The 22672-nt window shown below is 36.9% G+C and overlaps 1 protein-coding gene across 2 annotated transcripts; it reads left to right on the forward strand.

The window, feature by feature from the left end:
• The first annotated feature begins 841 nt into the window (after nt 1–841).
• LOC146655297 (acetylcholine receptor subunit alpha-like) lies at nt 842–21711 on the forward strand. 2 transcript variants are annotated; one of them, XM_085427288.1, is made up of 12 exons: nt 843–1107; nt 7949–8089; nt 8642–8773; nt 11261–11397; nt 16861–16905; nt 17271–17380; nt 17525–17720; nt 17819–18056; nt 18158–18381; nt 18487–18601; nt 18703–18827; nt 19482–21711. In XM_085427288.1, the coding sequence occupies exons 1-12, from the start codon at nt 1053–1055 to the stop codon at nt 19608–19610; spliced, it is 1647 nt and encodes a 548-aa protein (XP_085283414.1). In that variant the 5' UTR covers nt 843–1052; the 3' UTR covers nt 19611–21711. The 2 variants fall into 2 exon arrangements, with proteins under 2 accessions (XP_085283415.1, XP_085283414.1); XM_085427289.1 differs by lacking the exon at nt 7949–8089 and having other exon boundaries at nt 842–1107.
• Nucleotides 21712–22672: the final 961 nt, after the last annotated feature.

Below are 22672 nucleotides of genomic sequence, written 5' to 3' on the forward strand. Positions count from 1 at the left end.
AGGGGTTTGTAATATTGTCTCCAGTTATAAAAAAACAATATGCAATTTCCACTTTTGGTTAAATTAATCATACCTTTTGTTGAATTTTAACAAGTCCTGCTAGAAAAGGACCAACTGAAAATCACGATTAATCTGTCTAGACTGCTCTACCAATATGCAAATCAATACAATGAAAAGCCCAAAGTAACAAAAAACTTAATGTGTGATTTTGAAAATTCTAAGTGCATACTCACATGTATACTTAAAAAGTTTTTCAAAGGAAAAAAGCAGTAATGAAAATCACTTCACAAAAATTAAATAAATTGCCTCGTCAAAAGTCAGTGGTTCGGTCATAAAATAAAACTGCTCTGAGTCATTTTTAACAAAATAAAATTCACCTTAAGGAGGAAAACTTTTTTGTAACGTTTAATACTGGTCAATCGGAAGCACACTGCTTCATGCAAGCTAGCAGTGTAGTGGGTATAGTGTGTGTCTGTCTGCTAGAGTGTGTATTACCGCTTAGCAGCATGTGTGGACATGCTTCTCATTCCACCAGTGACAGCTATCAGCTGTCCTCCTGTTGGCCTTCCCGTCTCTGTCTCCTAAAGTGTTAGCATGTTTGTCTTCACTGATTTAAGCCAAGCTTTCTTTATGTCTGACTGTTCTTTGCTACTCCGTTTCATTGACAGAGCCTGTGTTGGGTTCAGTGAGAGAAAATGATGATTGTGCTGATTTGTGTATATTCAATTCACACACACACACACACACACACACACACACACACACAGTCCCAGCTGTCTCCTCTGCATGACACGCGCTGAGAGGTCGGGATGTTGTTGGGTGGGGGAAGTAGAGTTGACCATAAGAAACATGAGCTCACATACTGGATGATCCCCTTCCCACTACTCACTTCAGCTTTAAGGTGACTGCTACAGCTTTAGTGCAGGTTTTTGTGTCTATGTAAAGTTAGCATACAGGTTAGATTTGGTTCTGACCTGATAACGAGTCAACAACACATTACCAAACGGATGCTGTGGATTTCTAAGCTGTTTCTTTAAACATCTGGTGGAAATATGAATGTTCCAAAGGTCCACCTCTTACTGACATGCATCCTCTGTGTATGTTCTGGTAAGTAGTCCTCAGTATGTGTTGATATTTCAATCTTATCAGTTATGTTTCAGCTTGCTGTAACAGTGCTGGTTCGAAACAGATAAAGAAGAAAGAAAAAGAAATATATTATTTAGAAAATCAGATATTAGAAATGGTTAATTACAAAGTACTTCCCATGCTGTGAAATTTTAGTCTTCTGTAAATTATGTTCTATAGGACCAGTCTCAGGAAACAGGACATCACTTTCTGACCAAAAATAAACACGTTAAGCAACGTTAATAATATTTTAAACAATCACAGAGGAGCAGCTGATTTTGGCAAATCCATTATACTGAAATCAAAGGGCTTCATCACATCGATGAAAAGCATAAAAATAAATCCAAATAAAAATCTCGAAGCATCATAATCATAAGCTTGAATCCCCTGGGAAACAACTGGCACAATGAGGGATAGGCATTTGCTACTTCTGAAAAACCCTTTACAAAGGAGCAATGTCTAAAAAGAAAGAAAAAAAAAGTCTCTGGTAATTGTGCTTTTTATGTATATGTGAAGACCATCTCTTTAGAGTTTACAGCTGCTGTATCGTGTTTTCACTGTGATGGTATTCAGTCTTTTGTTTTACTTGTAAATCATTTTTAAAATGACGCTGTGGTTTCATCGGTCCTTGAAATGTCCCATACCCACAAAAAAAAGTCTCTCCAGCATTGTTAACATTCCTTTTGCATTCAATACTGTGTATTTATCATTGAGCAGGTATGCATTTAGTGCCTTTGCCCAAGGACATTTAATTGTGACACATAGTTGTTAATCAACACACTGTTTCTTGGTGTACTTAAAACTGTGACCTTTCAAGTACTAGATAGTTAAATAACCACAACTTCAGTACCAGAATACCAAAAACCTCAGAGTCTTATATTCTCTGCATTTTCGAATAAATTCCTGCAAGGTTCATGAGGTTTATGCTACTATTTTTCCCATGGAGTATGGTACTTTTCATCACCTCATCCCATACAAATGAATGCACGGTACACATATCATTTACTCATGTCATATACTGTTTTGAAAGGAAGATGAAAGATGCTCTGGTTCTATTTAGTATCAAATTACCTCAGCCACTTTTATCTCAAAGAACCTATAATAAGATTAACTGTACATGAAATCAGTCAAGGAGAACAAACACAAACATGTCCTCTGTATTGATGATACATAAAAATAGCACTTCAGAGTTTGTTTAAAAAATAAAAAATAAAAATAAAAAAAAACCTAAGGATTTAATATTTAGCAGATAATATGTACAAATGTATCCAAGACTAGAACATAAGGCTAGTGTATGTGCAACTGGAATAAATAAAATTAATTTATTCTGAAGTTTCTTTCAATCTCTTGAAAATAGGGCTGTGCAAGATCATCCACCATATCACTAATAGCAATTTCTACACTATGTAAAGGTTTTGTATTGCAATATCATTGCTAGAGAAATGCCATGTTTTTATGTTCCTTGGTGTGTACAAACAGGGGACAAGCCCAGATATGAGAGGGCAACAGCTAGGACAATTTATTAGATTCCAAAAAAAAAAAAAAAAAAAAAAAAAAAAAAAGCTACTTCAACAACCTCCAACAAAGCACTGTACTTTGCAAAATATGGAAGAAACTTGGAAAACAGGAAAAGCAAATGGTGGATGGAAATTACTGATGTGGTTATATGCAGGAAAAGTAGGGCTTTAAGCAGCTGGGACACAATATCCAAGTCAGAAAATACTTTTATTATGTGACAATATTGCACAGGTTCCAAACACATATTGCCGAATCGCAACTATTGCACTGCTGCTACTGCTGGCACCTTGTTTCAATGCATTCCTACTTCAAATTAGGTAGTGTGTCATCAATGACAGTAGCTCACTAGAAAAGAATGGAAAATGCCTTTCATTTACTTGCGAGCATCAATCAAATTGTACTTTTTTGCTTTGCTTTTTCAATATTGCCAGAAATATAATTATATATAATTAAATAGAATTATAATTAATATATTATAAATAAATTAAAGTGCTGAAAACACACAACCACTGGCAGCCAGTAGTTTGTTACTTGTCCACACTGTTGGTGTCCACCACTAATCCGGGAATAACATATTTTTCTATTTCAATTCAGTGACTCATACTGATAGATTTCATGAAACACATTGATGATAAATTGATGTAAGATGGAGGTGGTATGTCAGGATGAATGGGTGTAGCATGTAAGCCACCAGTTGGATATTATCTGCATCACTGCAGACGTGAAACAAAAATGGATGCTCATAAAGAATTTGAAAAGGTTTTTATTTCAAGATGTTATGAGTGTTCCTCGAAACACATTTACTAGGGTCTTATATCGACATTTCAGCATGTCAAAACTCTACTTAAATATAGTAAGAATTAGATATTCAGATAAAAAAAACAACTATATTCTACAATGGCATATCATGTTTTAATATATAACCCTAACCCTTTGAGCAAAAACCATCTTTTTAGATTGGGCTTAAGAATTCACAAGGTACCAGAGATAAGTTGAAATATGTGTTTTTTAAAGGCTCTTGTTTGCCAAAAAGTTCTAACAATCTGTAAATTGTAAATAAAAGCAGAATATCATGACTGCAAAAAATTTACAAATATCAAATGGAAAATCTGTGATCTTAGACACCAGCTGCGTATGGTCCTGCTGGTCCACAGCTAACTGAATCTGAGATGGTAGAGTTTTCATGTTGGATTATGTCCATAGGAGAAGGAATTTTTGGAGAGGAAATGAAACATACTACTAGATTTTTTTCCATTTGTTACAAGGTAGTTAGAATATTTGCAGAAAATAACCTTTTAGAGGCTTTTTTGAATAATTAAGTTAATAAAGTATTGGTGTGTCATCCACACCCCAACTCAACTACCCCAATAAATTTGGCCCATTCCAGTAAGACACATGAAGAGAAGAGAAAGTGAATCCCAGTTCCTGTTATGGACACACGTAACTGTTATCATAGACACAAACATACCAGTTCAACCATATTTAACAGGATGCTCCAATTAAAGTCCACTATATGGAAGGCAAAAAATTCAAAGCAAAGCCAGGCAGACAGATGAGCTAGTTTAAAGCGTAACTGGTTACTTGAATATCTTAAAAAAAAAAAAAAAAACTTGCTCAAATACAGTCACAGTAACAACTAATTATTTTCCCCAGAAGCGTTTGTCTGCACCTTCTGTGTGCTGACACTCAAACTAGTGATCTCTTTTCAAACATTTCAAGAGCCCATATGAAACTGCATTAGACAAAAAGATTTTTATTTTGCAGCAGCATCATGTGAAAATGCAGAGTGTGGGCAATGACTGACAGCTCCAAGTGGCTCCCATGTCCCGCCTCTTCTCTATTTTTGTATGTGGTCAGATCAAAGCTTCTCAGTGCAACAGACAGATGACATGCACACAGCAACAGGCACAGCTAATGGCAGACAGCCAAGGAAATGAATATCAACATTGCAGACAACGACACCACACTCATTATACAGATCTTCGATAAAGATCCCAAATGAAACTTTGAAAGGAAACCAAAACATGCTTTTGTGTGCATGTGTGTGTACATGGTAGTGGCTTATACTATTATACATACATACACACACTTTGGCATCTTAACTCAATCTGACTGCTCTCCAAGTTCTGCTTTGTGCACCACAAATTGTGTGTCTTGTAGTATTAATGTGTATATGATGTTTATTTACATTCAGCTAGATATGGGCTGGGCACTGTGCATGTTCTTGTAACACATGTGAGGAACCAGTTTCAGTATTAACATTCAGTAGCAACATCACAGACATCATGTATTATGTGTTGTGAATCCAACTTTGTTTTCTTTGGCATGTTAAAACTCAAGAAGACACTCTCAGTCTGGAGTCTAAAACCTTGTTGGTGCCCACCACAACACATCAATAATGCCTAAAACAAGCAAAATCCTGATGCGTTATCAGGTGGTTGAGTCTTACCAGGGAAATAGCAAAAGTTGTAAACCTGAACCATAAAGTCCTGCTCAGACTTATTGCTCACATTGTACACACAAACATAACATGCTTAGATTTAGCGTGTCTGTAAATCTGAGAGTCTACTTACTTATATGACTACAACTTGTAAATTGCATAGGTTGCCTGTCCTGAAGCACACCCTGTGTTATTGCTTTTATCCAAATTTATCTTACATATTTTTTTAAAGATCAATTTTGTGGCTTTTTGCCTTTAACAGTTGAGCAGTGAAGAATAGACATGAAGGAGATGGAGAGAGCAGGGGAAGGGCAAAGAGCTGATGGTTAACCTTCAACCTGGGCTGCTGCATTTCAGCATATGGGCACCTGCTCAACCAGTGAGCTAAAATGATTGCCCTTTTTTGGTTACACTAATGGGATCATAAACCTCATATTGTGTTCAATAAGTGAGACCATAAACTCTTTAGGAAAGTGGCAGTGATTTGACAAACATAAACTGCTCCATGTACCTGTAGCTGGTAGTTATTTTATAGTAGAGTACCCCTCCAAGTCAGAGTTCACAACAACTAAGTGTTTGTTTTTTGCTTACTTTCAGAAATGCCTCCTCTCCAACTAAGGGGTTAAATTAAGTTCTCAAAAACCTAATAAAGACTAAAAGTGGTACTCACTCCCAAGGTTGCTAGTCCTTGGAGAAATTTCAGCTGTAGAGAAGCAGTTTAAATATAGAATAACACTCAATTGTAAGATAACACTCACTTTTTCAAAACCTGTATCTATTCGTTTTGATAATCTGGTGGTGGGGAGTATAATGTGTCTGAGGGATGTTACCCTGGTGGACTAGCAGCAAAAGACTATGTTGAAGCTTTAAGTTTGACATTAGTGTGTCAGTTTGGTAATTTCTCCCATTAAATATATTATGCCCCTTCACATGTACCAGGTGGCTTCGTTTTCTATTCAGATTAAATGTGTGCCTCAGTTCTTCAAACTACATGACAGCATCAGAGTTTGATGAATACAGATGTATAAAGCACTCTAGGACACTAAACTTTAAATGAAGCATCTATTCTTTCTCTGACCCTTTTTATTTATTTATACACACACACACAGACACACACACAGACACACACACACACACACACACACACCAATCAAATTTAATCATATGCTTTACAACAGGACTCTTTGTTTACTTTTGCAGTAAAATATATTTTGTGCCTACATACAGATTGATTGTCTTTTCTTGTAGTAATGATTGCCCACTCCTCTACAGGGAAGAAAATAAAAAGTAGCCAAATTCCCCAAAAATGCTAAACTGTGGATTTTACTTCACTACTCATGGATCAAAACCCTCATCAGAAACACATGTCACTATTTAACAAACTAACTGCTGCAGAAAGGAGATGATTTTATTAGGAGAGATAAATAACTGGGCAGCAGCATCATTAAAAACTCATCAGTCAGGAGTGAGCCAAAGAGATGTGACCATTGTTCCCATTAATGAGGGTTTACAACAATAATTACAGCAAAATGAAACACTTTCTGAATGTTTTTACTCTCCGGCTTTTAAAGTTCAGCTAACACACAAACTTCAACACAGGTGGTGTCCATCCAGAAATGTCTGATAAAAACTTATCAAGTTTGACGCACTGACTGTTTTTGAGATTTTCCTTTTTGGTGATACTTTGACATTAAAATGACTATAAAACTGAACTGAATTCACACAAACTGCAGATAAACTGATTAAGTGTCTCCTACTACCAAAGCCATTTCAAAATAAAAGCCTGTCTCTCTCAGCAAAAGTAAACAAACCTGCCTGCCATTACAGCTGGAGGGCTGAACAAAGTGAATGAGAACATCTGCGTATGAACTCAAAGGCATTACCTCCATGAGGAATGATGGATGGCCAGATGCTATTTCCATTAGATAAAGGATTTTGCTTTGTATTTCCACGTTTAAATGCAGTTTTTGTCCTGTTAACAAAAAATAAATAAATTCTCTGTCCACCTTCACAGTAATCACCATCTGAGCTTTCTTGTCTGCAACTCAGCACAGAGAGAACATGCAAACACAAAGGACATGTTTAGTGGCATGCTCCCATTAATAATCTGTAGTAATCTGACTTTCTGTCCTGATATCCTGTATTTGCATAAGACTTCAGTGAAACTGTAGTTTCATGTTAGACACAGAATGTTGAAAAACATCCTATAAAAGTACAAATACAGTAAAATAAACAAATAACACTCAGATGCTAGTTTATTAATGGGATTTTCCTTTTATTTTTTAAATTTAGCAAACATGTTTCTGTATAACTTAAGAATTCACATAGTAATTTTGAAAAAAAAAATCCAATAACATAAAATCATGAAGTGTTTATAGTTCATACCTAAAAGCTGAAAGAATGGCTTCACTGTGGGGTTGGGAGATTGACCTACTTTTGAAGCCAATCTCAAGTGGACATTGGAGGAACTGCAGGGTTTGACACTTCAGTTTCCTTTTTTTTTTCCTTGCCATGGATGTTGATGGTTGGATGTGCCCATATTTCCCATTTGATCAGACACTAAGTTTAGAATTTTGATGCACATCTGTTAATGTCTTCACTACGTTTATCAGACAAATGTATACTGCAGCCTGAAAAACCATAAAGCAGCCAATAATAGTACAGTCTTAATTTCTACCCAAGTGCAAGATGGTACATTTAACTCACTGATTTGTCAATGAAAAAGAGATCCAATGTATTGTTACATCTGATTAGGAGAATCATCAAGTGGATTTATTATTTTGTTGTTTGTGTGTTGCTCAGAGTTAACGAACATTGTGAAAAACATGTAATACCATTGTCCGCTCCTCTTCACTTTCTCTGCAGGAGAAAAACTCTCCCTGAATACTATCCAGGTGATGTTAAACTTTGTCGAGGACAACCCGCAGCTCCTCAAAGAATTGAACTTGGACATGGAATCAGACGTAGATTTGGAGGAGTTCAAAACCATATTGAACAGACTCCCTGGTCAGTGATGAGGAGATTTTCTAGATTTTATATGCATCTAGCTTTTCTTGAATCTTCTATGCAAGAAAAACCCATCCCCTGTAGGAATAATTAACATTTTTATGTATTTTAAATGTTGAATTTAAATGTCTTTTTTTTTTCTTTTCTTTTTTTTTTTTTTTAAATGCAGCAACATACCACAACAACAGTCAAGGCGCTTTATTTTGTAAGGTAGACTGATAATACATACAGAGACAATAATCATATGACCCCCTATGAGCAAGCACTTTGGCAACAATGGGAAGGAAAAACCCTTTTAACAGGAAGAAACCTCCAGCAGAACCAGGCTCAGGGAGGAGCGGCCATCTGCCGCGACCGGTTGGGGTGAAAAGCTATGAGCATTGTTTTTGTTTTGTTAATTTAAGATTTTCTCTGTACAGAAAAATCTGATTAAGGAAAAGGCAACTAGCAGAAACAATGTAGCAAATGGTCTGCTTATGTTTTTCTTTATTTTGTTGTATGTCTTTGTGCGTCTCTCCTGTTTTGACCTTATGGGTCTGTGTGTGCCTGCAGAGCACGTGAAACAACATTTGTTGAGCAAGACCAGCTTGGATCTTCCCTACACCTCAAATGTTCATTCTGATGTTCCACAAAGACAGGATATCCTACAGCCCCCCATGCCATTAGTGCAAGGGCCCAAAGGAGGTAAAATCTGAACTAAAGCATATTTTAAAAGGGATGGATGGATGGATGGATTTTCTACTTATTTTATCTGTGTTCCAGCCTCAGTAACTTTGACACAGTAACATCTGCTGAAATTTTTACACCTCCGATGAAATGTCACAAGCGTTAGCTTTATTTTGATACCAATATTGTTTGCACAGACTTTGTAATTGCAGAGAAATACCCCATTAATTTTTGACATGTCATTTTTGCCACTGTCAGCTATCGTTATCCTTTAAAAAGGGACTGTTCATGGCATTAGGGAAAATTTCTTTAAAGTGGATGCAACTTTGCATCCATCTAATGCTTAGTGAATCAAACTATTTATCAGCAGGAAAAAATAATTATGTTTTATGAAAGCCCAACATGAGCTGGTATAAATGTTTTCTGTTTAGTTAGCCAGCTCTCATCTCATCAGCTGTCATCTAAAGTAATTTATTTTTAATATGTAAATTAATTACAATTGTTGGAGGATGCAATTCGATGTTAAATGACCTCAAAAACAATTAAGGGCATGACATTGGTAAGATTCAAAAACTAAATTTTCCAAATAAAACCACAAAGTAGATCAGTATTAACCGCAGCCTAAGAGCCTCCTTATGGACCAGAGTGCCTGGGTGAATCAGCGGCCCAGACAGAGTGCTCCTCTGAGAGAGAGAGAGAATTTGCTCATGGTGGCTAAATGAAACCAGATCCGAGCTCACGCAGCTCAATGTAGCCAGCCAACAGATTCCCAAAATAATATGCAAAAGCTGTCACCTGCTCACAGGGCTGTTTGCTTGGTCACGTTAGACAAAATTACATGATGTCTTTGCTATGATACTCAGTAAGATTACCAATACACTGCCTCTTTTGCTTTTTGGGTCCTTATAATAAATACAAGTAAATAAAATATTTATTTACTTTGTTTTTATTATTTATTTATTCATTCATTTTTTTAGGGCCTTGTAACTAAAGTAACTAAAGTAAATAGTTTCTTCAGTAAAGTAATGGTGCATTGGTACACATTTTTAAAGCAGTTTATATGTGACAGAAGTATTCATGTACTTTATATCTCACAAACTGACAAATGCCAATAATATATTAAAAGTTAAAACTCCCAGTACCATTAGAAATGAGTAGACCCACTCTGTAAACAGAACTGAAAGCAAACTAAATTTAGGACAAAAATGTGAAGCTAATGGAAAATGCTAGACTATTAAAACTCCTGTTGTTGGCTTGATGGTTGTTTGCTGTCTTGGTTTATTTATCAGACAAAAAAAACAAAAAAAAAAAAAAAAAAAAAAAAAAACTACCAGGCTGAATTTCATCAGACCTAGTGGAGAGGACAAGCATGGGCAATAAAGGAAAAAAAAAAAAAAAAAAAAAAAAATTGCAGGGCATGGTGCTCTCCATGGTGCTTCGGAACCCAAGCTGATCTAAAGTTAATGTCAAAGGATTAGCCAGGGTTGGTATTCCCAAACATCCTAAGACCCCAAAAGTTCACTAAGGACTCATAGGACTTGCAGACTTATAGAAGCAGATTTGATTACAGTGTTCATAGGACATTCAGTGCAGAGGCTTTTCACCAGTATAAAATGACCACCATTTGTTGCTGTTGATCTTTTTGCATCTGTCCATCCCCGCCTCTGTCCTTCTCTCTTCTATATGCACTCTAGCTTTCTCTGAGATAAACGCAAAGTTTCAGATTACATGTGGTAAGTCAGGCGTAGCAACAAATACCTTTGAAAATAATATTGAGAAGCTAAATTAGAATAGAGACTAGAATATAATAGAATAGCCCTTTATTGTCATTGTACACTTCAACAAAGTCCATTCTGAAAACCACTTGCCTTTTACGGATGCTGAATTTTGAAACATTGAAATATTACATTGATGTATAAGTGATAAGAACAGGAGCAGATGAGACAGTCAACAGAAAATATCTGAGTCCTTCTCACCCTCTCACTTCGTCTGAAACTTGAGAAGAGACCAGGTAAGTAAGGGGAAACCACACACATTGAAACATTTACCAGAAAGTAATATCACCATGGTAACAAATGTGAGACAAAGCAATAATCCAAAGGAACTACATCCGCAATACTCAAAAATACACATTTTGGTCCCTACATCAGGAAAATGGAGTGTAAATCACAGAAAATGTAATTTACTCCCTTCCCTGTCACTTCAGAGAAAATACATTTAGGGATACTTGGGTGGCAAGATGTTCTACTTATCATGTAATGCTGTCAAAGTGACTTCAAAATATAATTAGTAATGGCTGTGTGGTGAAGAGTTAGTGTGCAAAACTCAATACATCATAAGTAAAATTCCTTCCAATAAATCTGACACTTTTTAAATTAATAATTCGACAACCCAGACTGTCTTCAGCTTCTTTATCGATCAGTCTGCTAAAGTCTGACACCATTATGCTGTCGGTTTCAATCCTCCTGACTGCCCAAACTTTATTTTTGTTTGTTCTAAATGTAGAATGTTGCTCAAACGATGAGACGACGCTGGTGAAACGACTGTTCACTGGTTACAACAAAGTGGTTCGTCCTGTTAACCACTTCAGTGAAGCTGTAGTGGTTACTGTGGGATTACAGTTAATACAGCTTATAAGTGTGGTAAGTCTGTAACTCTTTGTCTGCATTTTACATGAAGAAAGATATGACCAGCTGTCACCACTGTGTTGTTTCTTGACTTTGACCTTTTGACTGTAATTGCAGTTTCTCTAAAAGGACAAACAATCAATCAACAATTGTTGGCTTAAATTTCAAATACTAACCAATATAATGAAATTACAATAACCAAAGATTTTTGATTATGGAGGAGCTGGCCTTAAGGTGTTCAATGAAAAGGACTATGGTGACAGGGAATGATTTGTTCACAAAGGTAAATGCACCTTCATAGTCTTAGGCTGAAATTGGACAAACTGGAAAGTGTTACAGATGATGACTGTCTAAATCAGACAGGGAAAAATGCTGCAAGACACAGTAACTGAAATGAACCCAGAACTTACTTGTTGTTGATGTTAGGACTAAAAACTGGGCAAAGGCACTGAATCACAGACATTGTTGCACTTTTGATTCACTATGGTTAGACCACTTAGGGGGAAAAAAGAAAGAAAAAAAAATCAAGCAGTGGTCTGTCTTTATTTATTATTTATTTTCTCAAAGAGAAGAACTTTACGCATGGAAAAGGAAATATGCTTAGACGATATTGGTTCTCTTTGGATCTGCCTTCATATATGAACAAACATTCTCTGTGGTGAAGTTCAAGCTAATCCAGATCCTCTCGTGGTCATGATCACCTGCCTGCTGTCCTTCATATTACAACCTCAAACGTTGGACATGACTGCAGTGCACGTGTTCAAGCCCAAACAGACCAGATTTCTCGCAATGAACAGGGGAAAAAAAAAGGAAAAAAAAAAACAAACCTTAAAACTGCAGATTAGATCATAAAACTGAAAGTAAAATAGCATTAGCACAGAGTTAGGTCTTTAAATTTGTTTTGGGTAATGTTGAATCAATAATGATAAACTAAGTGCCTTTATTATCCCTGTTTTACATTTTCATTGCCTTATTGTGGGATCTACACTTAACAGTAACATTTATAAAGAGATCAAAATAATATTGAGCAGAACTGAGTTGAGCTTATTGCTGCATTGCCCCACAACTTTCTCAGCTTCTCATGTGGCCCCAAAAAGTAATTAATGCAAACATATGTAACTCCTGCCAAATAAGTGCACAAAATTGACAGAGGTTAAAGGAACACTGTCTTTGACTGAAAAATAAAGTATTTAGAGAGGAGTCATGTGTCAATATGATCCCAAGCTTTTCTTTTTTGACTGTATTCAACAGCAAAGCAAAATAATAAAAAGGACCATACATAATTAAATCTCAGTCAGTGCCACAGAGATAATACCATTATTCTGGAAAGAAATTATTATACCAAATGTTATGAACTGGATAAGACAAACAAAAGAACATACGTAATGAAGTCTTTAAAAGATGAGGACTGCCATGTGCTGATTTGGAGGACCAGTTATGTTTTTGTAGTGCCCTGTATAAAACTGGAACTCCAAAGAGTGGACATTTTCCATTATATAAAATTAGAATAATTCATATCAAGTCATGCAGCAATATCACTTTGGTTGGTACTGAACACACCAAATCAGTTCTGAAAACCTAGATAACACATGAAGAAACCAAGAAACCAAGAGAGTCAAATAACACATATGATAAGAGATATCACGCCACAAGCAGTTACTTAATCTGCCACATACATACCCAAATCTCATTTATACCAGGAGATGACAAGCCAACCAAACAACCAAGGTGTTTTGGGGGTGTAGACACCCTGTTAAGACCAAGACTTGAACTCAGACATGTTCCACAGACATCCTGTTAATCTTGATTAACAACTGAATTTAAGACACAAGAACCAGGATAACAACAAACATATAGGATGGCACAGCAGCCTCAAAGAAGCGATACAGGTATAAATAAAACAAAATGAGCAACTGTCATTGTGTGTCCTTCTATGCTTATTAAGTCCATGAAGATGACTAGGTTTGACAGTCTCTGGGACAGTCCCTTCATCCATTTTATTCCTCTTAACTCATTCACTGCCAGCCATTGGCAGTGAATGAGTTAAACCCATTGACTCATTCACTGCAATTGACGGCTATAGACGTCAATGGCAGTGAATGAGTTAAGAGATGGAAAAAAGTCTTCTCGTTTCTTCTTCTCACTTCAGTTTTACTCCAAGCAGTTTATAGTGGACAACAAATTAGTATTACCAGTGCTGACAAAAAAGATGAAAAGTTGATAACGTCAAGAGGGTACTGCTTTGTATGCCAAACCAAAATAAAATAATCATAAAAATGTTTGTATCTCGTGTTAACTAAAAAATGTAAAATACAAAAACATGAGAAAGTGTTTGTTAAAATTTTAGTTAATTTAAATCCATTTTAGCCTCAAACATGAATGCTAGTTCACAGTTGGCTAATTTCCCTGTTAACCACAAAACCAAGGAAAAAATTTTTTTCAAGACATGAGCAATGCCACCTGTTAAACCCCAACGCCCCCAAAGCCGGGGGCAAGAGGGGGAACATCTGGTTTCATGGACCGTTTCTCAATATACATACTTGTGTGTACCTGCGTTCACGTGGACTTGTGATATGTCATCAGTCGCAGACCAAATATGCTTCCAAATCAAAGTACGCATCAAGTATGCTCAGAATTCCTGGATGTGTTCTCGCTCCTTCCATTTTATCAAGCATCGGTGGTGGCTTGGGTGAACTTGGTACAGCCAAATATCCCAGAATGCATTTTGTCCAAAACTCAAACGCGGCAATGGTGGAGGAGGGGAGCTAAACTTTTAAGATATTTCCAGGTGAGAATGTACCTGTGTAAACTTCAAATATCTGCTCGATTTATAAAGACATCGCATATTTGCAAAATTGCTCTGACGTTTTCGGAGACATCTGTTACCCCACCAGCTCAATAGCTCAGCGGTCCTCAAACCCAGGGCCACAGACCGGTACCGGTCCGTGAGTTGTTTGGTACCAGGCCACGAGAGTTGAGGCTCGGGTGTGAAATTTATGGTTTTCAGGGATTTTATTATTTTTCTATTGTTATTTTTCTATGGTTTTTATCTTTAACTCTGTTTCCCTGGGTCTTTTCCCATGTGTTATGACTAAATTTTCCTTTTTTTGGTACCGGTACTGGTTTTATTTTGTTGTATTTACAGCGACACCTTAGAGGACGGTCTGTGAAAATATTATTACTGGGCCGTGGCGCGAAAAAGGGTGGGGACCGCTGCAATAGTGACAGGGTGGTCAAGGCTCACTGGAACCGGCGAGAACAGCGGACTCCCGGTACATCGTTTTTAACCCCCCAGCGGTCCTTTGCACCACAGGTTAAACATGATATATAAGTCACTTAGCTTCTAAAAGTTAAGGTTTGGTTTATTTTGGTGTTTTATTTGTTCCTGAGTGAATCAGTTTGGCTGAGATTAAAGTTAAGCTTCATAACTGTACTGTTTTATTTAATACTTAAGTCTTACTTGGAGAGCTGTCAGTGTATTTTAAATTTCACCAGTCACACCACCTGAAGTAAAATGTTCTGTTCTTATTTAAAAAGCTGGGGGAATTAAATCTAACATTAAAAATATTTAAATTCAGGAGGAAACATTTTCACTGGGAGCAAAAACAGCATGTTAATACATGGAGATCCTGAAGCCTGCTCCAAACATGATCAGATTATATTTTAAATATTTGTTTAATTCTTTTCCAAACCTCAGCAGCTTGTAAGTTTTGAGTGTCTACTAAAATGAAAATAAAACCGTTCTACCATCTCACCTGTTTGTTATTATTCACACACACCTATCCTATTTTTATTAATAGAGAGAAAAGCTTGTGTTTCTGTCATGTAGTGATTGTGCTTAACTGTATGAAGCTTATTAGACATTATGAAACAGATGACACGTAAAAGCGAATTTTGCAAAATTGCTTAAGATTTTTAAAAAAATTCTTTAAAAGAAAAAAAAAAACTACTACATTATATGTAATTGCTTTCATGTCATGTGCAATTTCCATTGCAAATATGAATCACAGTTAAATTAAGAGGGAATGGCAGGAAAAACTCCTGAATGGAGATGTCATCAAGTACACTAGCGTTCCAATTGTAGAATGATCGCGCTGCGTTCTCGGACTCCTGTGTGAACTTACAAAGTCTACTAGAATAATTGAGAAACGCTCCTCCTGTGGTATTCACAGAAACGGCATACAAAACATTGCTACGACCACTAAGACGACAAACAATTAAAAGCGCATTACAGCATATTCTGCAAAATGTTGTAAACACAAAGCACGAATGTTCGATTCACCTGATAGCAGGTACACGGACAATTAACACCTGGACTCAAAGCCGACATCTCGCAGATTCCAAAACAGCAAGTTTCGTCACACTGCGACCGAAATTCACTGGACCAGCAGCAAAAGAAGACCAAAACTATGATTCATTTTTAGAAAACAGTGAATTATGTCTTACCTGAATTATGTCTTACCTTAACTGAATAACTGCATCTCCCATAATGCCTCAGAGCCATTTTCTGTCAAAAAAAAAAATCGCCAAAGTCAGCCCGATGACAGAGATTGGACAATGGCAAGTGTCATGCGTTTGCTGCGCGTAAGTTTTTGGCTTTGCAATTTGCGTTTTGTTGGGAGTGACGTAAACGTGGTGACGCTATCCGTGATCCTATTGGCTTAAATGGCGGGGTCAATCATGCAAATTGGCCAATAGAAACCGAAGTGCCTGCTCCACAGAATTTAAAGTCTCAAAGACGCAGTGCAAAAACAAGGCCCATTATACCTGTGCGTGGGTAATCCTTCAATATATATATAGAAAAAACCACTAAGCATTTTTAGGCATGCAATAAACTTAGATCATTTTTGCAGTTTAATTCCTAAGAAATTTCAGCTGTCACAGATTCTGCCAAGATGAGCCAAAATGTGCCAAATTGCAGAACCATCTGTAACTTTGGTCAGCAGCATCAGCCTTTGCACAAATAATGTCTATATGTTGATTCCTGGATTTCTGGAATTTATTGTCTACCACAGGATAATATCAAAGGGGTTATATGCTGTAACATTCACAAAAAAAATAAGCAGGAAAACAATCTTCTTACCTGTGTTCCATCCTCAGTTACTATGACGCAGTAGCATCTGCTGTAATATTTACACCTATGATGAAGTCTCATTAGTATTAGGTTTATTTTGATTGTTTACACAGAGTTTGTAATTGCAGAGAAATACTCTATTCATTTTGGGCATGTCATCAAGCTGGCACCTTTGGGGTTCAAGATGTTAAATTTGGATTATTTTTATTGTGATAGATAACTAAAATATGGGGTGATGCCAGCAAGAAATTAAACAAGAAAAAAGATGTTACCATCATTTTGTTTTGTTTTTACTTTTTACTTTTTAATACAGGTCATGTAAACATGTATGTGGGGTAGACATCACAAAATAAATTGTCATAAAAATGTTTTCACCTGTTCTTGACCTTTTTGTCTGTTCCCAGGATGAAGTTAACCAAATTGTGACCAGTAATGTCCGTCTCCGACAGGTAAGTCTGTGTGACTACAGCTGGCCATGCATTATAACTTTAAGTGGGACTACACACCATTTGAAGGTTGGCCTAATGCTATGGACATCAGTGAAAGTTACAAGTTACCAGAAAATCACAAGCTTCGCAGCTTTTGATGAATATGATGCAAAGCAATGAAGAAAATAAGTCATAAAAAATTAATTAAAATATAATGTAATTGATTTCCTCCCAGCATTCCACTATGTCCCACACAAGCACTGTGTTTGTCCCACAGTTACTTTACTGGGATCTGGTCATCCCATTTAATCCTCTAATCGGCATCACATAGCTAAATACAACCTTAGAAGTGAAATAATGATCTAAAATTTTTACTCACTTTACAGCAATGGGTAGACGTTAACTTACGGTGGAATCCTGAAGACTATGGAGGAATCAGAAAGATCAGAGTTCCTTCATCTGACATATGGAAACCTGACCTTGTGTTATACAACAAGTAATTTTCATTTCTCTTTGTGTTAAAAAAAAGCAAACAAACCTATATTTGGTGGTGGTGGTGGGGGGGATTAATGACTTGCTGCTCCACTTACATGCTTGGTTTTCCTTTGCCTCTGTCCTCTACCCTCCTTTTTATCTGCAGTGCTGATGGTGATTTTGCCATCATCCATGAAACTAAAGTCCTGCTAGAGCACACTGGCAAGATCATATGGAACCCTCCAGCCATCTTTAAGAGTTACTGCGAGATTGTTGTCCTTCACTTCCCATTTGACCTACAGAACTGTACTATGAAATTGGGAACCTGGACATACGATGGCCTGCTGGTCGTAATCAACCCGGTGAGCGTAAATGCTTTTTTTAAATCTGGGAATTTAGACTGTGTGCAAAACAGCTGAACGTGGGGACGCTAAAATGTTTGTGAACCACTGTCTTTTAGGAGAGTGATCGACCTGACCTCAGTAACTTCATGGAGTCAGGTGAATGGGTGCTAAAGGACTACAGAGGGTGGAAGCACTGGGTGTACTACACTTGCTGTCCTGACACACCATACCTGGACATTACCTACCATTTCCTGATGCTGCGACTGCCTCTCTATTTTATCGTTAACGTCATAATTCCCTGCATGCTGTTCTCTTTTCTCACGGGATTGGTCTTCTACTTGCCTACTGACTCTGGTATGTTCATTCTGCAAGCTTGATAGGTAACAGAAAACAATTGTCAGTGATTTTTTTTTTCAGATTATTTTGAACTTAGAGGTGATTCACTTTCTCTGCAGGTGAAAAGATGACTCTCTCCATCTCTGTCCTGCTGTCTCTGACTGTCTTCTTGCTGGTTATTGTGGAGCTGATCCCCTCCACTTCGAGTGCTGTTCCCCTCATAGGGAAATACATGCTCTTCACAATGGTAATGGTCATTGCCTCCATCATCATCACTGTTATCGTCATCAACACACATCATCGCTCACCAAGTACGCACACCATGCCGGGGTGGATCCGTAAGGTTTGTATGGGGGTATTTTTTCTCTCTCCACTTGTAATAAATGGGAAATATTGTTGCTGTTTTATAAGACTAGTAATATCATAATTTTATCTCCCTGCATCTCAGGTCTTCATTGAAACCATTCCCAACATGATGTTCTTCTCAACAATGAAGCGTCCCAGTCAGGAGATCCGGCAGAAAAGGCTGTTCCCTACTGACATGGACATTTCCGACATCTCAGGTGAGGCTAAACTGCAACTCCCATTACCATTATTGCATGCTAGTGAACAGTTTTAGTTTAAGTCTGTCCTAAAATTGTTGACCTTCCTCTCTCCTCTGTAGGTAATCCTACCCCGACGGCTGTCACCTATCAGTCCCCCATTGTTAAAAACCCTGATGTTCGTAGCGCAATCGAGGGGGTGAAGTACATCGCAGAGACTATGAAGTCAGATGAAGAATTTAACAATGTAAGAGAAAATCTGCATGAATTATTGATAGTGTATCAATCCATAAAATTTCTTAGAAGTTCAGAGCCTTGCATTCAACTCCCCAGCCATTCTTGTGCTTCTCTAAAACTTAAACGAATCTACAAGTGTAGGCACAGTAATCAAAACTTTTTACATTTCTGCTCTGAATCTGGATCTAAATGAAATGGCCAAAAAGACAATGATTTAATGGTTTAATGGTTTAATTAATTAAATGGAAGGTTAGAATGACAGTAAGTGTGCCAAACAGTGTGGCCCCAGGAAGTCACCCCATCTGGGGAAACTCCGTCTAATCCACAGTTCTCCAAAAAACAACTACTTGTTATTTCATATTAATAAAACTAATATAATGTTTTGAATGTATAAGCTTACTGGCTTCTACATTCTCGATTAATCATTTCTACACCGAAGAGAATGACAGGAGTCTTTCTTATCTTCTGCCAATAAATGTAGTCCACAAAATCATATCTGACAGATAACTGGGCAACATTAGGTAATCTGATTTTCCACATCTTTTAGTAATGTTATTGATTCAATTGAAAAGCTTATCTCTTTTTGTGTCCTAGCAACTGATCAGTAAATTCCAAATATGTGAATGCTCAAAGTTAAAGTTTCTTCCATACCGTCTTATTGCAGGCAGCAGAGGAGTGGAAGTTCGTTGCCATGGTTTTGGATCACATCCTGCTCTGTGTGTTCATGGCTGTGTGCATCATCGGGACTCTTGCTGTCTTTGCTGGGAGACTCATTGAGCTCAACACACTGTAGAGGCCTTCATGATGGAGGAGAATGCATTTATCCCACTGTCCCTCACGCACAGATAGGCAGTCAAAGGTCGAGCTAATTTCAAAATTCTGTTCAGGGCCTTTAATTGTGTTGACTTTGAATGTGCAGATATTTTTTACTTTTATTGAGGAGTCTGCAGTAAAAACTCCAGGCATCTCACAGGTATGATGATACACAAATATCTTGATGGGTTATACTGGGTCACACAAAGCTGTTCTTGTTATTAACAATCCAGCATTTTTCTATTGTTTCTCTTGTATTTCTACAGTTGGTGATTGCTGCCCTCACAATTGCGCAGACTGTTATTTTACATGTAAAATCACGAACAGTAGTTGTTACGTTGTCATATTTGGCAGCTTGATTTAAGGTTTGTGTGATTGGTTCTCTTAAATGTTATTGTCAGATGTTGTCTTGGATTATTTTCCCCTTAGAACTTTTATTGATTGGTTTTGCCAGACATTCAGTTTGACAATATCTTAAGGGTTTTTTTCTACTATACTCACAAGATAATAGCAAGGTTTTATCAAGCAAATTTTTCCAAAATATGTTAAAGTCAAGCGGATCTTTAGTTACCCTATAGCAAGTAAAAGTGGTTCAAATAATTAAGATTGGTTAGTCAGCTTTGATTCCATTAAGTGAAAAACAATGGAAATACCACAGCTGCAGTATTGGCCAATGTGCTTTAACAAGCTAAAGACAGCTTGATGTATGTATGCAGCTGCGACAGACCATTTATTTTAGTATAATGATATGGTTCAGTCCTGCTGTCTGTGTTAATCATTTGTTTGTTTTTTTGTTTTAATTTGTAGTTTTCTAGATGTGGAATAAAGTGAAAAATAACATTTTGTTTTAGTGTTATGAAGTTCAGACTACACTGACAAATCACTGGATGTTTTCATTTCTTGTCATGTTCAAGAATCCAGTTTAATTTGTTTTTGTGTTGTTTTCTTACTTGGAAGAAAGGTATATGGTGGTCACAAAAGGACAGCCAGGGTCAACAATAGTCAGTGTGTCATTACACCACCACCAGATATTACCTGAACTGCTGATTTAAGGCAGGATGTTGTTTTTGTCAAATTCTGACCATACTGTCTTAATTTGCAGGAGAAAGCGAGACTTATTTGACCACCCAATATTTTTCCAGTCATCCATTGTCTGATTTTGATGAGCATGTGTGAACTGTAGCCCCAGTTTCCTGTTCTGAGCTGGCAGGAGTGGCACCTGGTGGGTTTGCTGCTGTAGCCCATCTGGTTCAAGGTTCCATGTGTTTTGCATTCAAAGATGCTCTTCTACATTCGTTAGTTGTAACGACTCATTATTTGACTAGATATTTTCTCATTTTCTGACTATTCTCTGTAATCCCCAAAAATGATTATGGAGGATAATCCCAATAGATCAGCATTTACAACAGCACCAACAATTACACCACCTTCAAAGTCACTTAAATCACCTGCCTTCCCCAGTTTGGTGGTTGGTTTGAACTTCTGCAGGTCATCATTGCCGTGTGCACCTGATTAAATGGAAAAATAATGTGACTGGCTGATTACACGTGTTAATTACACGCATTAACACGCACTTGAACAGGTGTGCCTGGCAGTGAGTGAAAGATGGTCAAAGTAAATTTGGTTGTTCACAAAACCCATTTAGAGTACACAACCTGTGACTGAATAATTAATAAGTCCACTAAAAATCACAAGTGGTGTCTGACAGTGAACTGAAAAGTGATTTACGGTAATCTAAGAGAAGGATCATAATATTTAGGATCAAAACAATTAACAAAACACAACCACGGCAGTCCTTTGTTGTTGAAAAACTCTTTATTGGGCGTTCCAAGTGCAAATTTAATGACAAAAAGCATGGGTAGAAATCCATTTGATAAATTTAGGAAGGCAAAAACAAAACTACAAACGGAAAAGAAACAAGTATTACACATCAGGATGCGAGACACCATGTTGAGGATCTGGGACATTCTTTAAATATTTAACAGGCAGCCTCATATTTTGAAGTTATACACATATTTCACCAGCATGTAAAAATACCAAAAACGGTTTGTTGATATTGGAAGCATTAAGCTAACCACAAGTCAGTAAGATGCTACAGCTACCAGTTTTTTCCCCAACTTTGTAAAACAATCAGATGAAGGGAAATAACGGGATTAAAATTTTTTTTTAAATTCAAGTGATACTCTACGTGTCATGACAGGAGACTTGAAATTCACAAAGTGTTCTCTCCTTAACATTTGACCAAGGTTTAGCCAAAAATATTCTTGCCTCTGGATTCTTTGGGCTGTCCCAATCCTACCAGCCAACTTTTGGCAAAACTATTTTCCCCACGTCATCAGGGTGTGTCTCTGGGACCCAACCTGTGCAACACAGGTGATGCAGGACATTTACATTTGCATAGACACTCACCATTTCTCCTGGTTCCACCTAATAACACAACAAGCCAAAAGAAGAATTAATTCCCATCCCTTAAGCTATACAGCTAGGACTTAGAATAATGGCACCAGGTACCTACTGTGAACATTTAGAATGAACGTAAACACCGAGACATAAACTCTTTCAATATTTTATGATCTAATGTTTACCGAAACAGAATCAAGGAATACACTTAAATAGCTGTGAACACAATGGCAATAAAAGGTTAAGTGAGTACATTTAAAAAAAAAAATGTCTGATTTACTAATAAAAACACTGTATAGCCAAATAAATAAAATAAAAATATAACTCAGTGCAAATGACGACGTGAAGTAGAGACGAAGCAAAGCAATGGATTTGGCAAATTATAATCCTAACTGAGTAAAACCATTGGCAATGAAAACATACAGATAAACTGGCAGCTTAAGCTCAAAGTCGTTTGTTTCTTCTGCTTGCTATACAGAAGTTTATTCAGCAATTTTTTCATTGTTATCAGCTAATAAATATTAATGTTATAACTAAGCTAATAACAGTTTTTGACAGGCAATATCTTGCAGACATTGATTAAAAGTAAGAGCTTAGTTTAAATGTATTCTGCACAAAGATGGCAAGGAAAAATAGAGTCAA

This window comes from Rhamphochromis longiceps, linkage group LG13 (genome assembly GCF_057381845.1).
Source record: "Rhamphochromis longiceps isolate RC_006_pf linkage group LG13, R_longiceps_female_GT1.1, whole genome shotgun sequence".
Lineage (NCBI taxonomy): Eukaryota > Metazoa > Chordata > Actinopteri > Cichliformes > Cichlidae > Rhamphochromis > Rhamphochromis longiceps.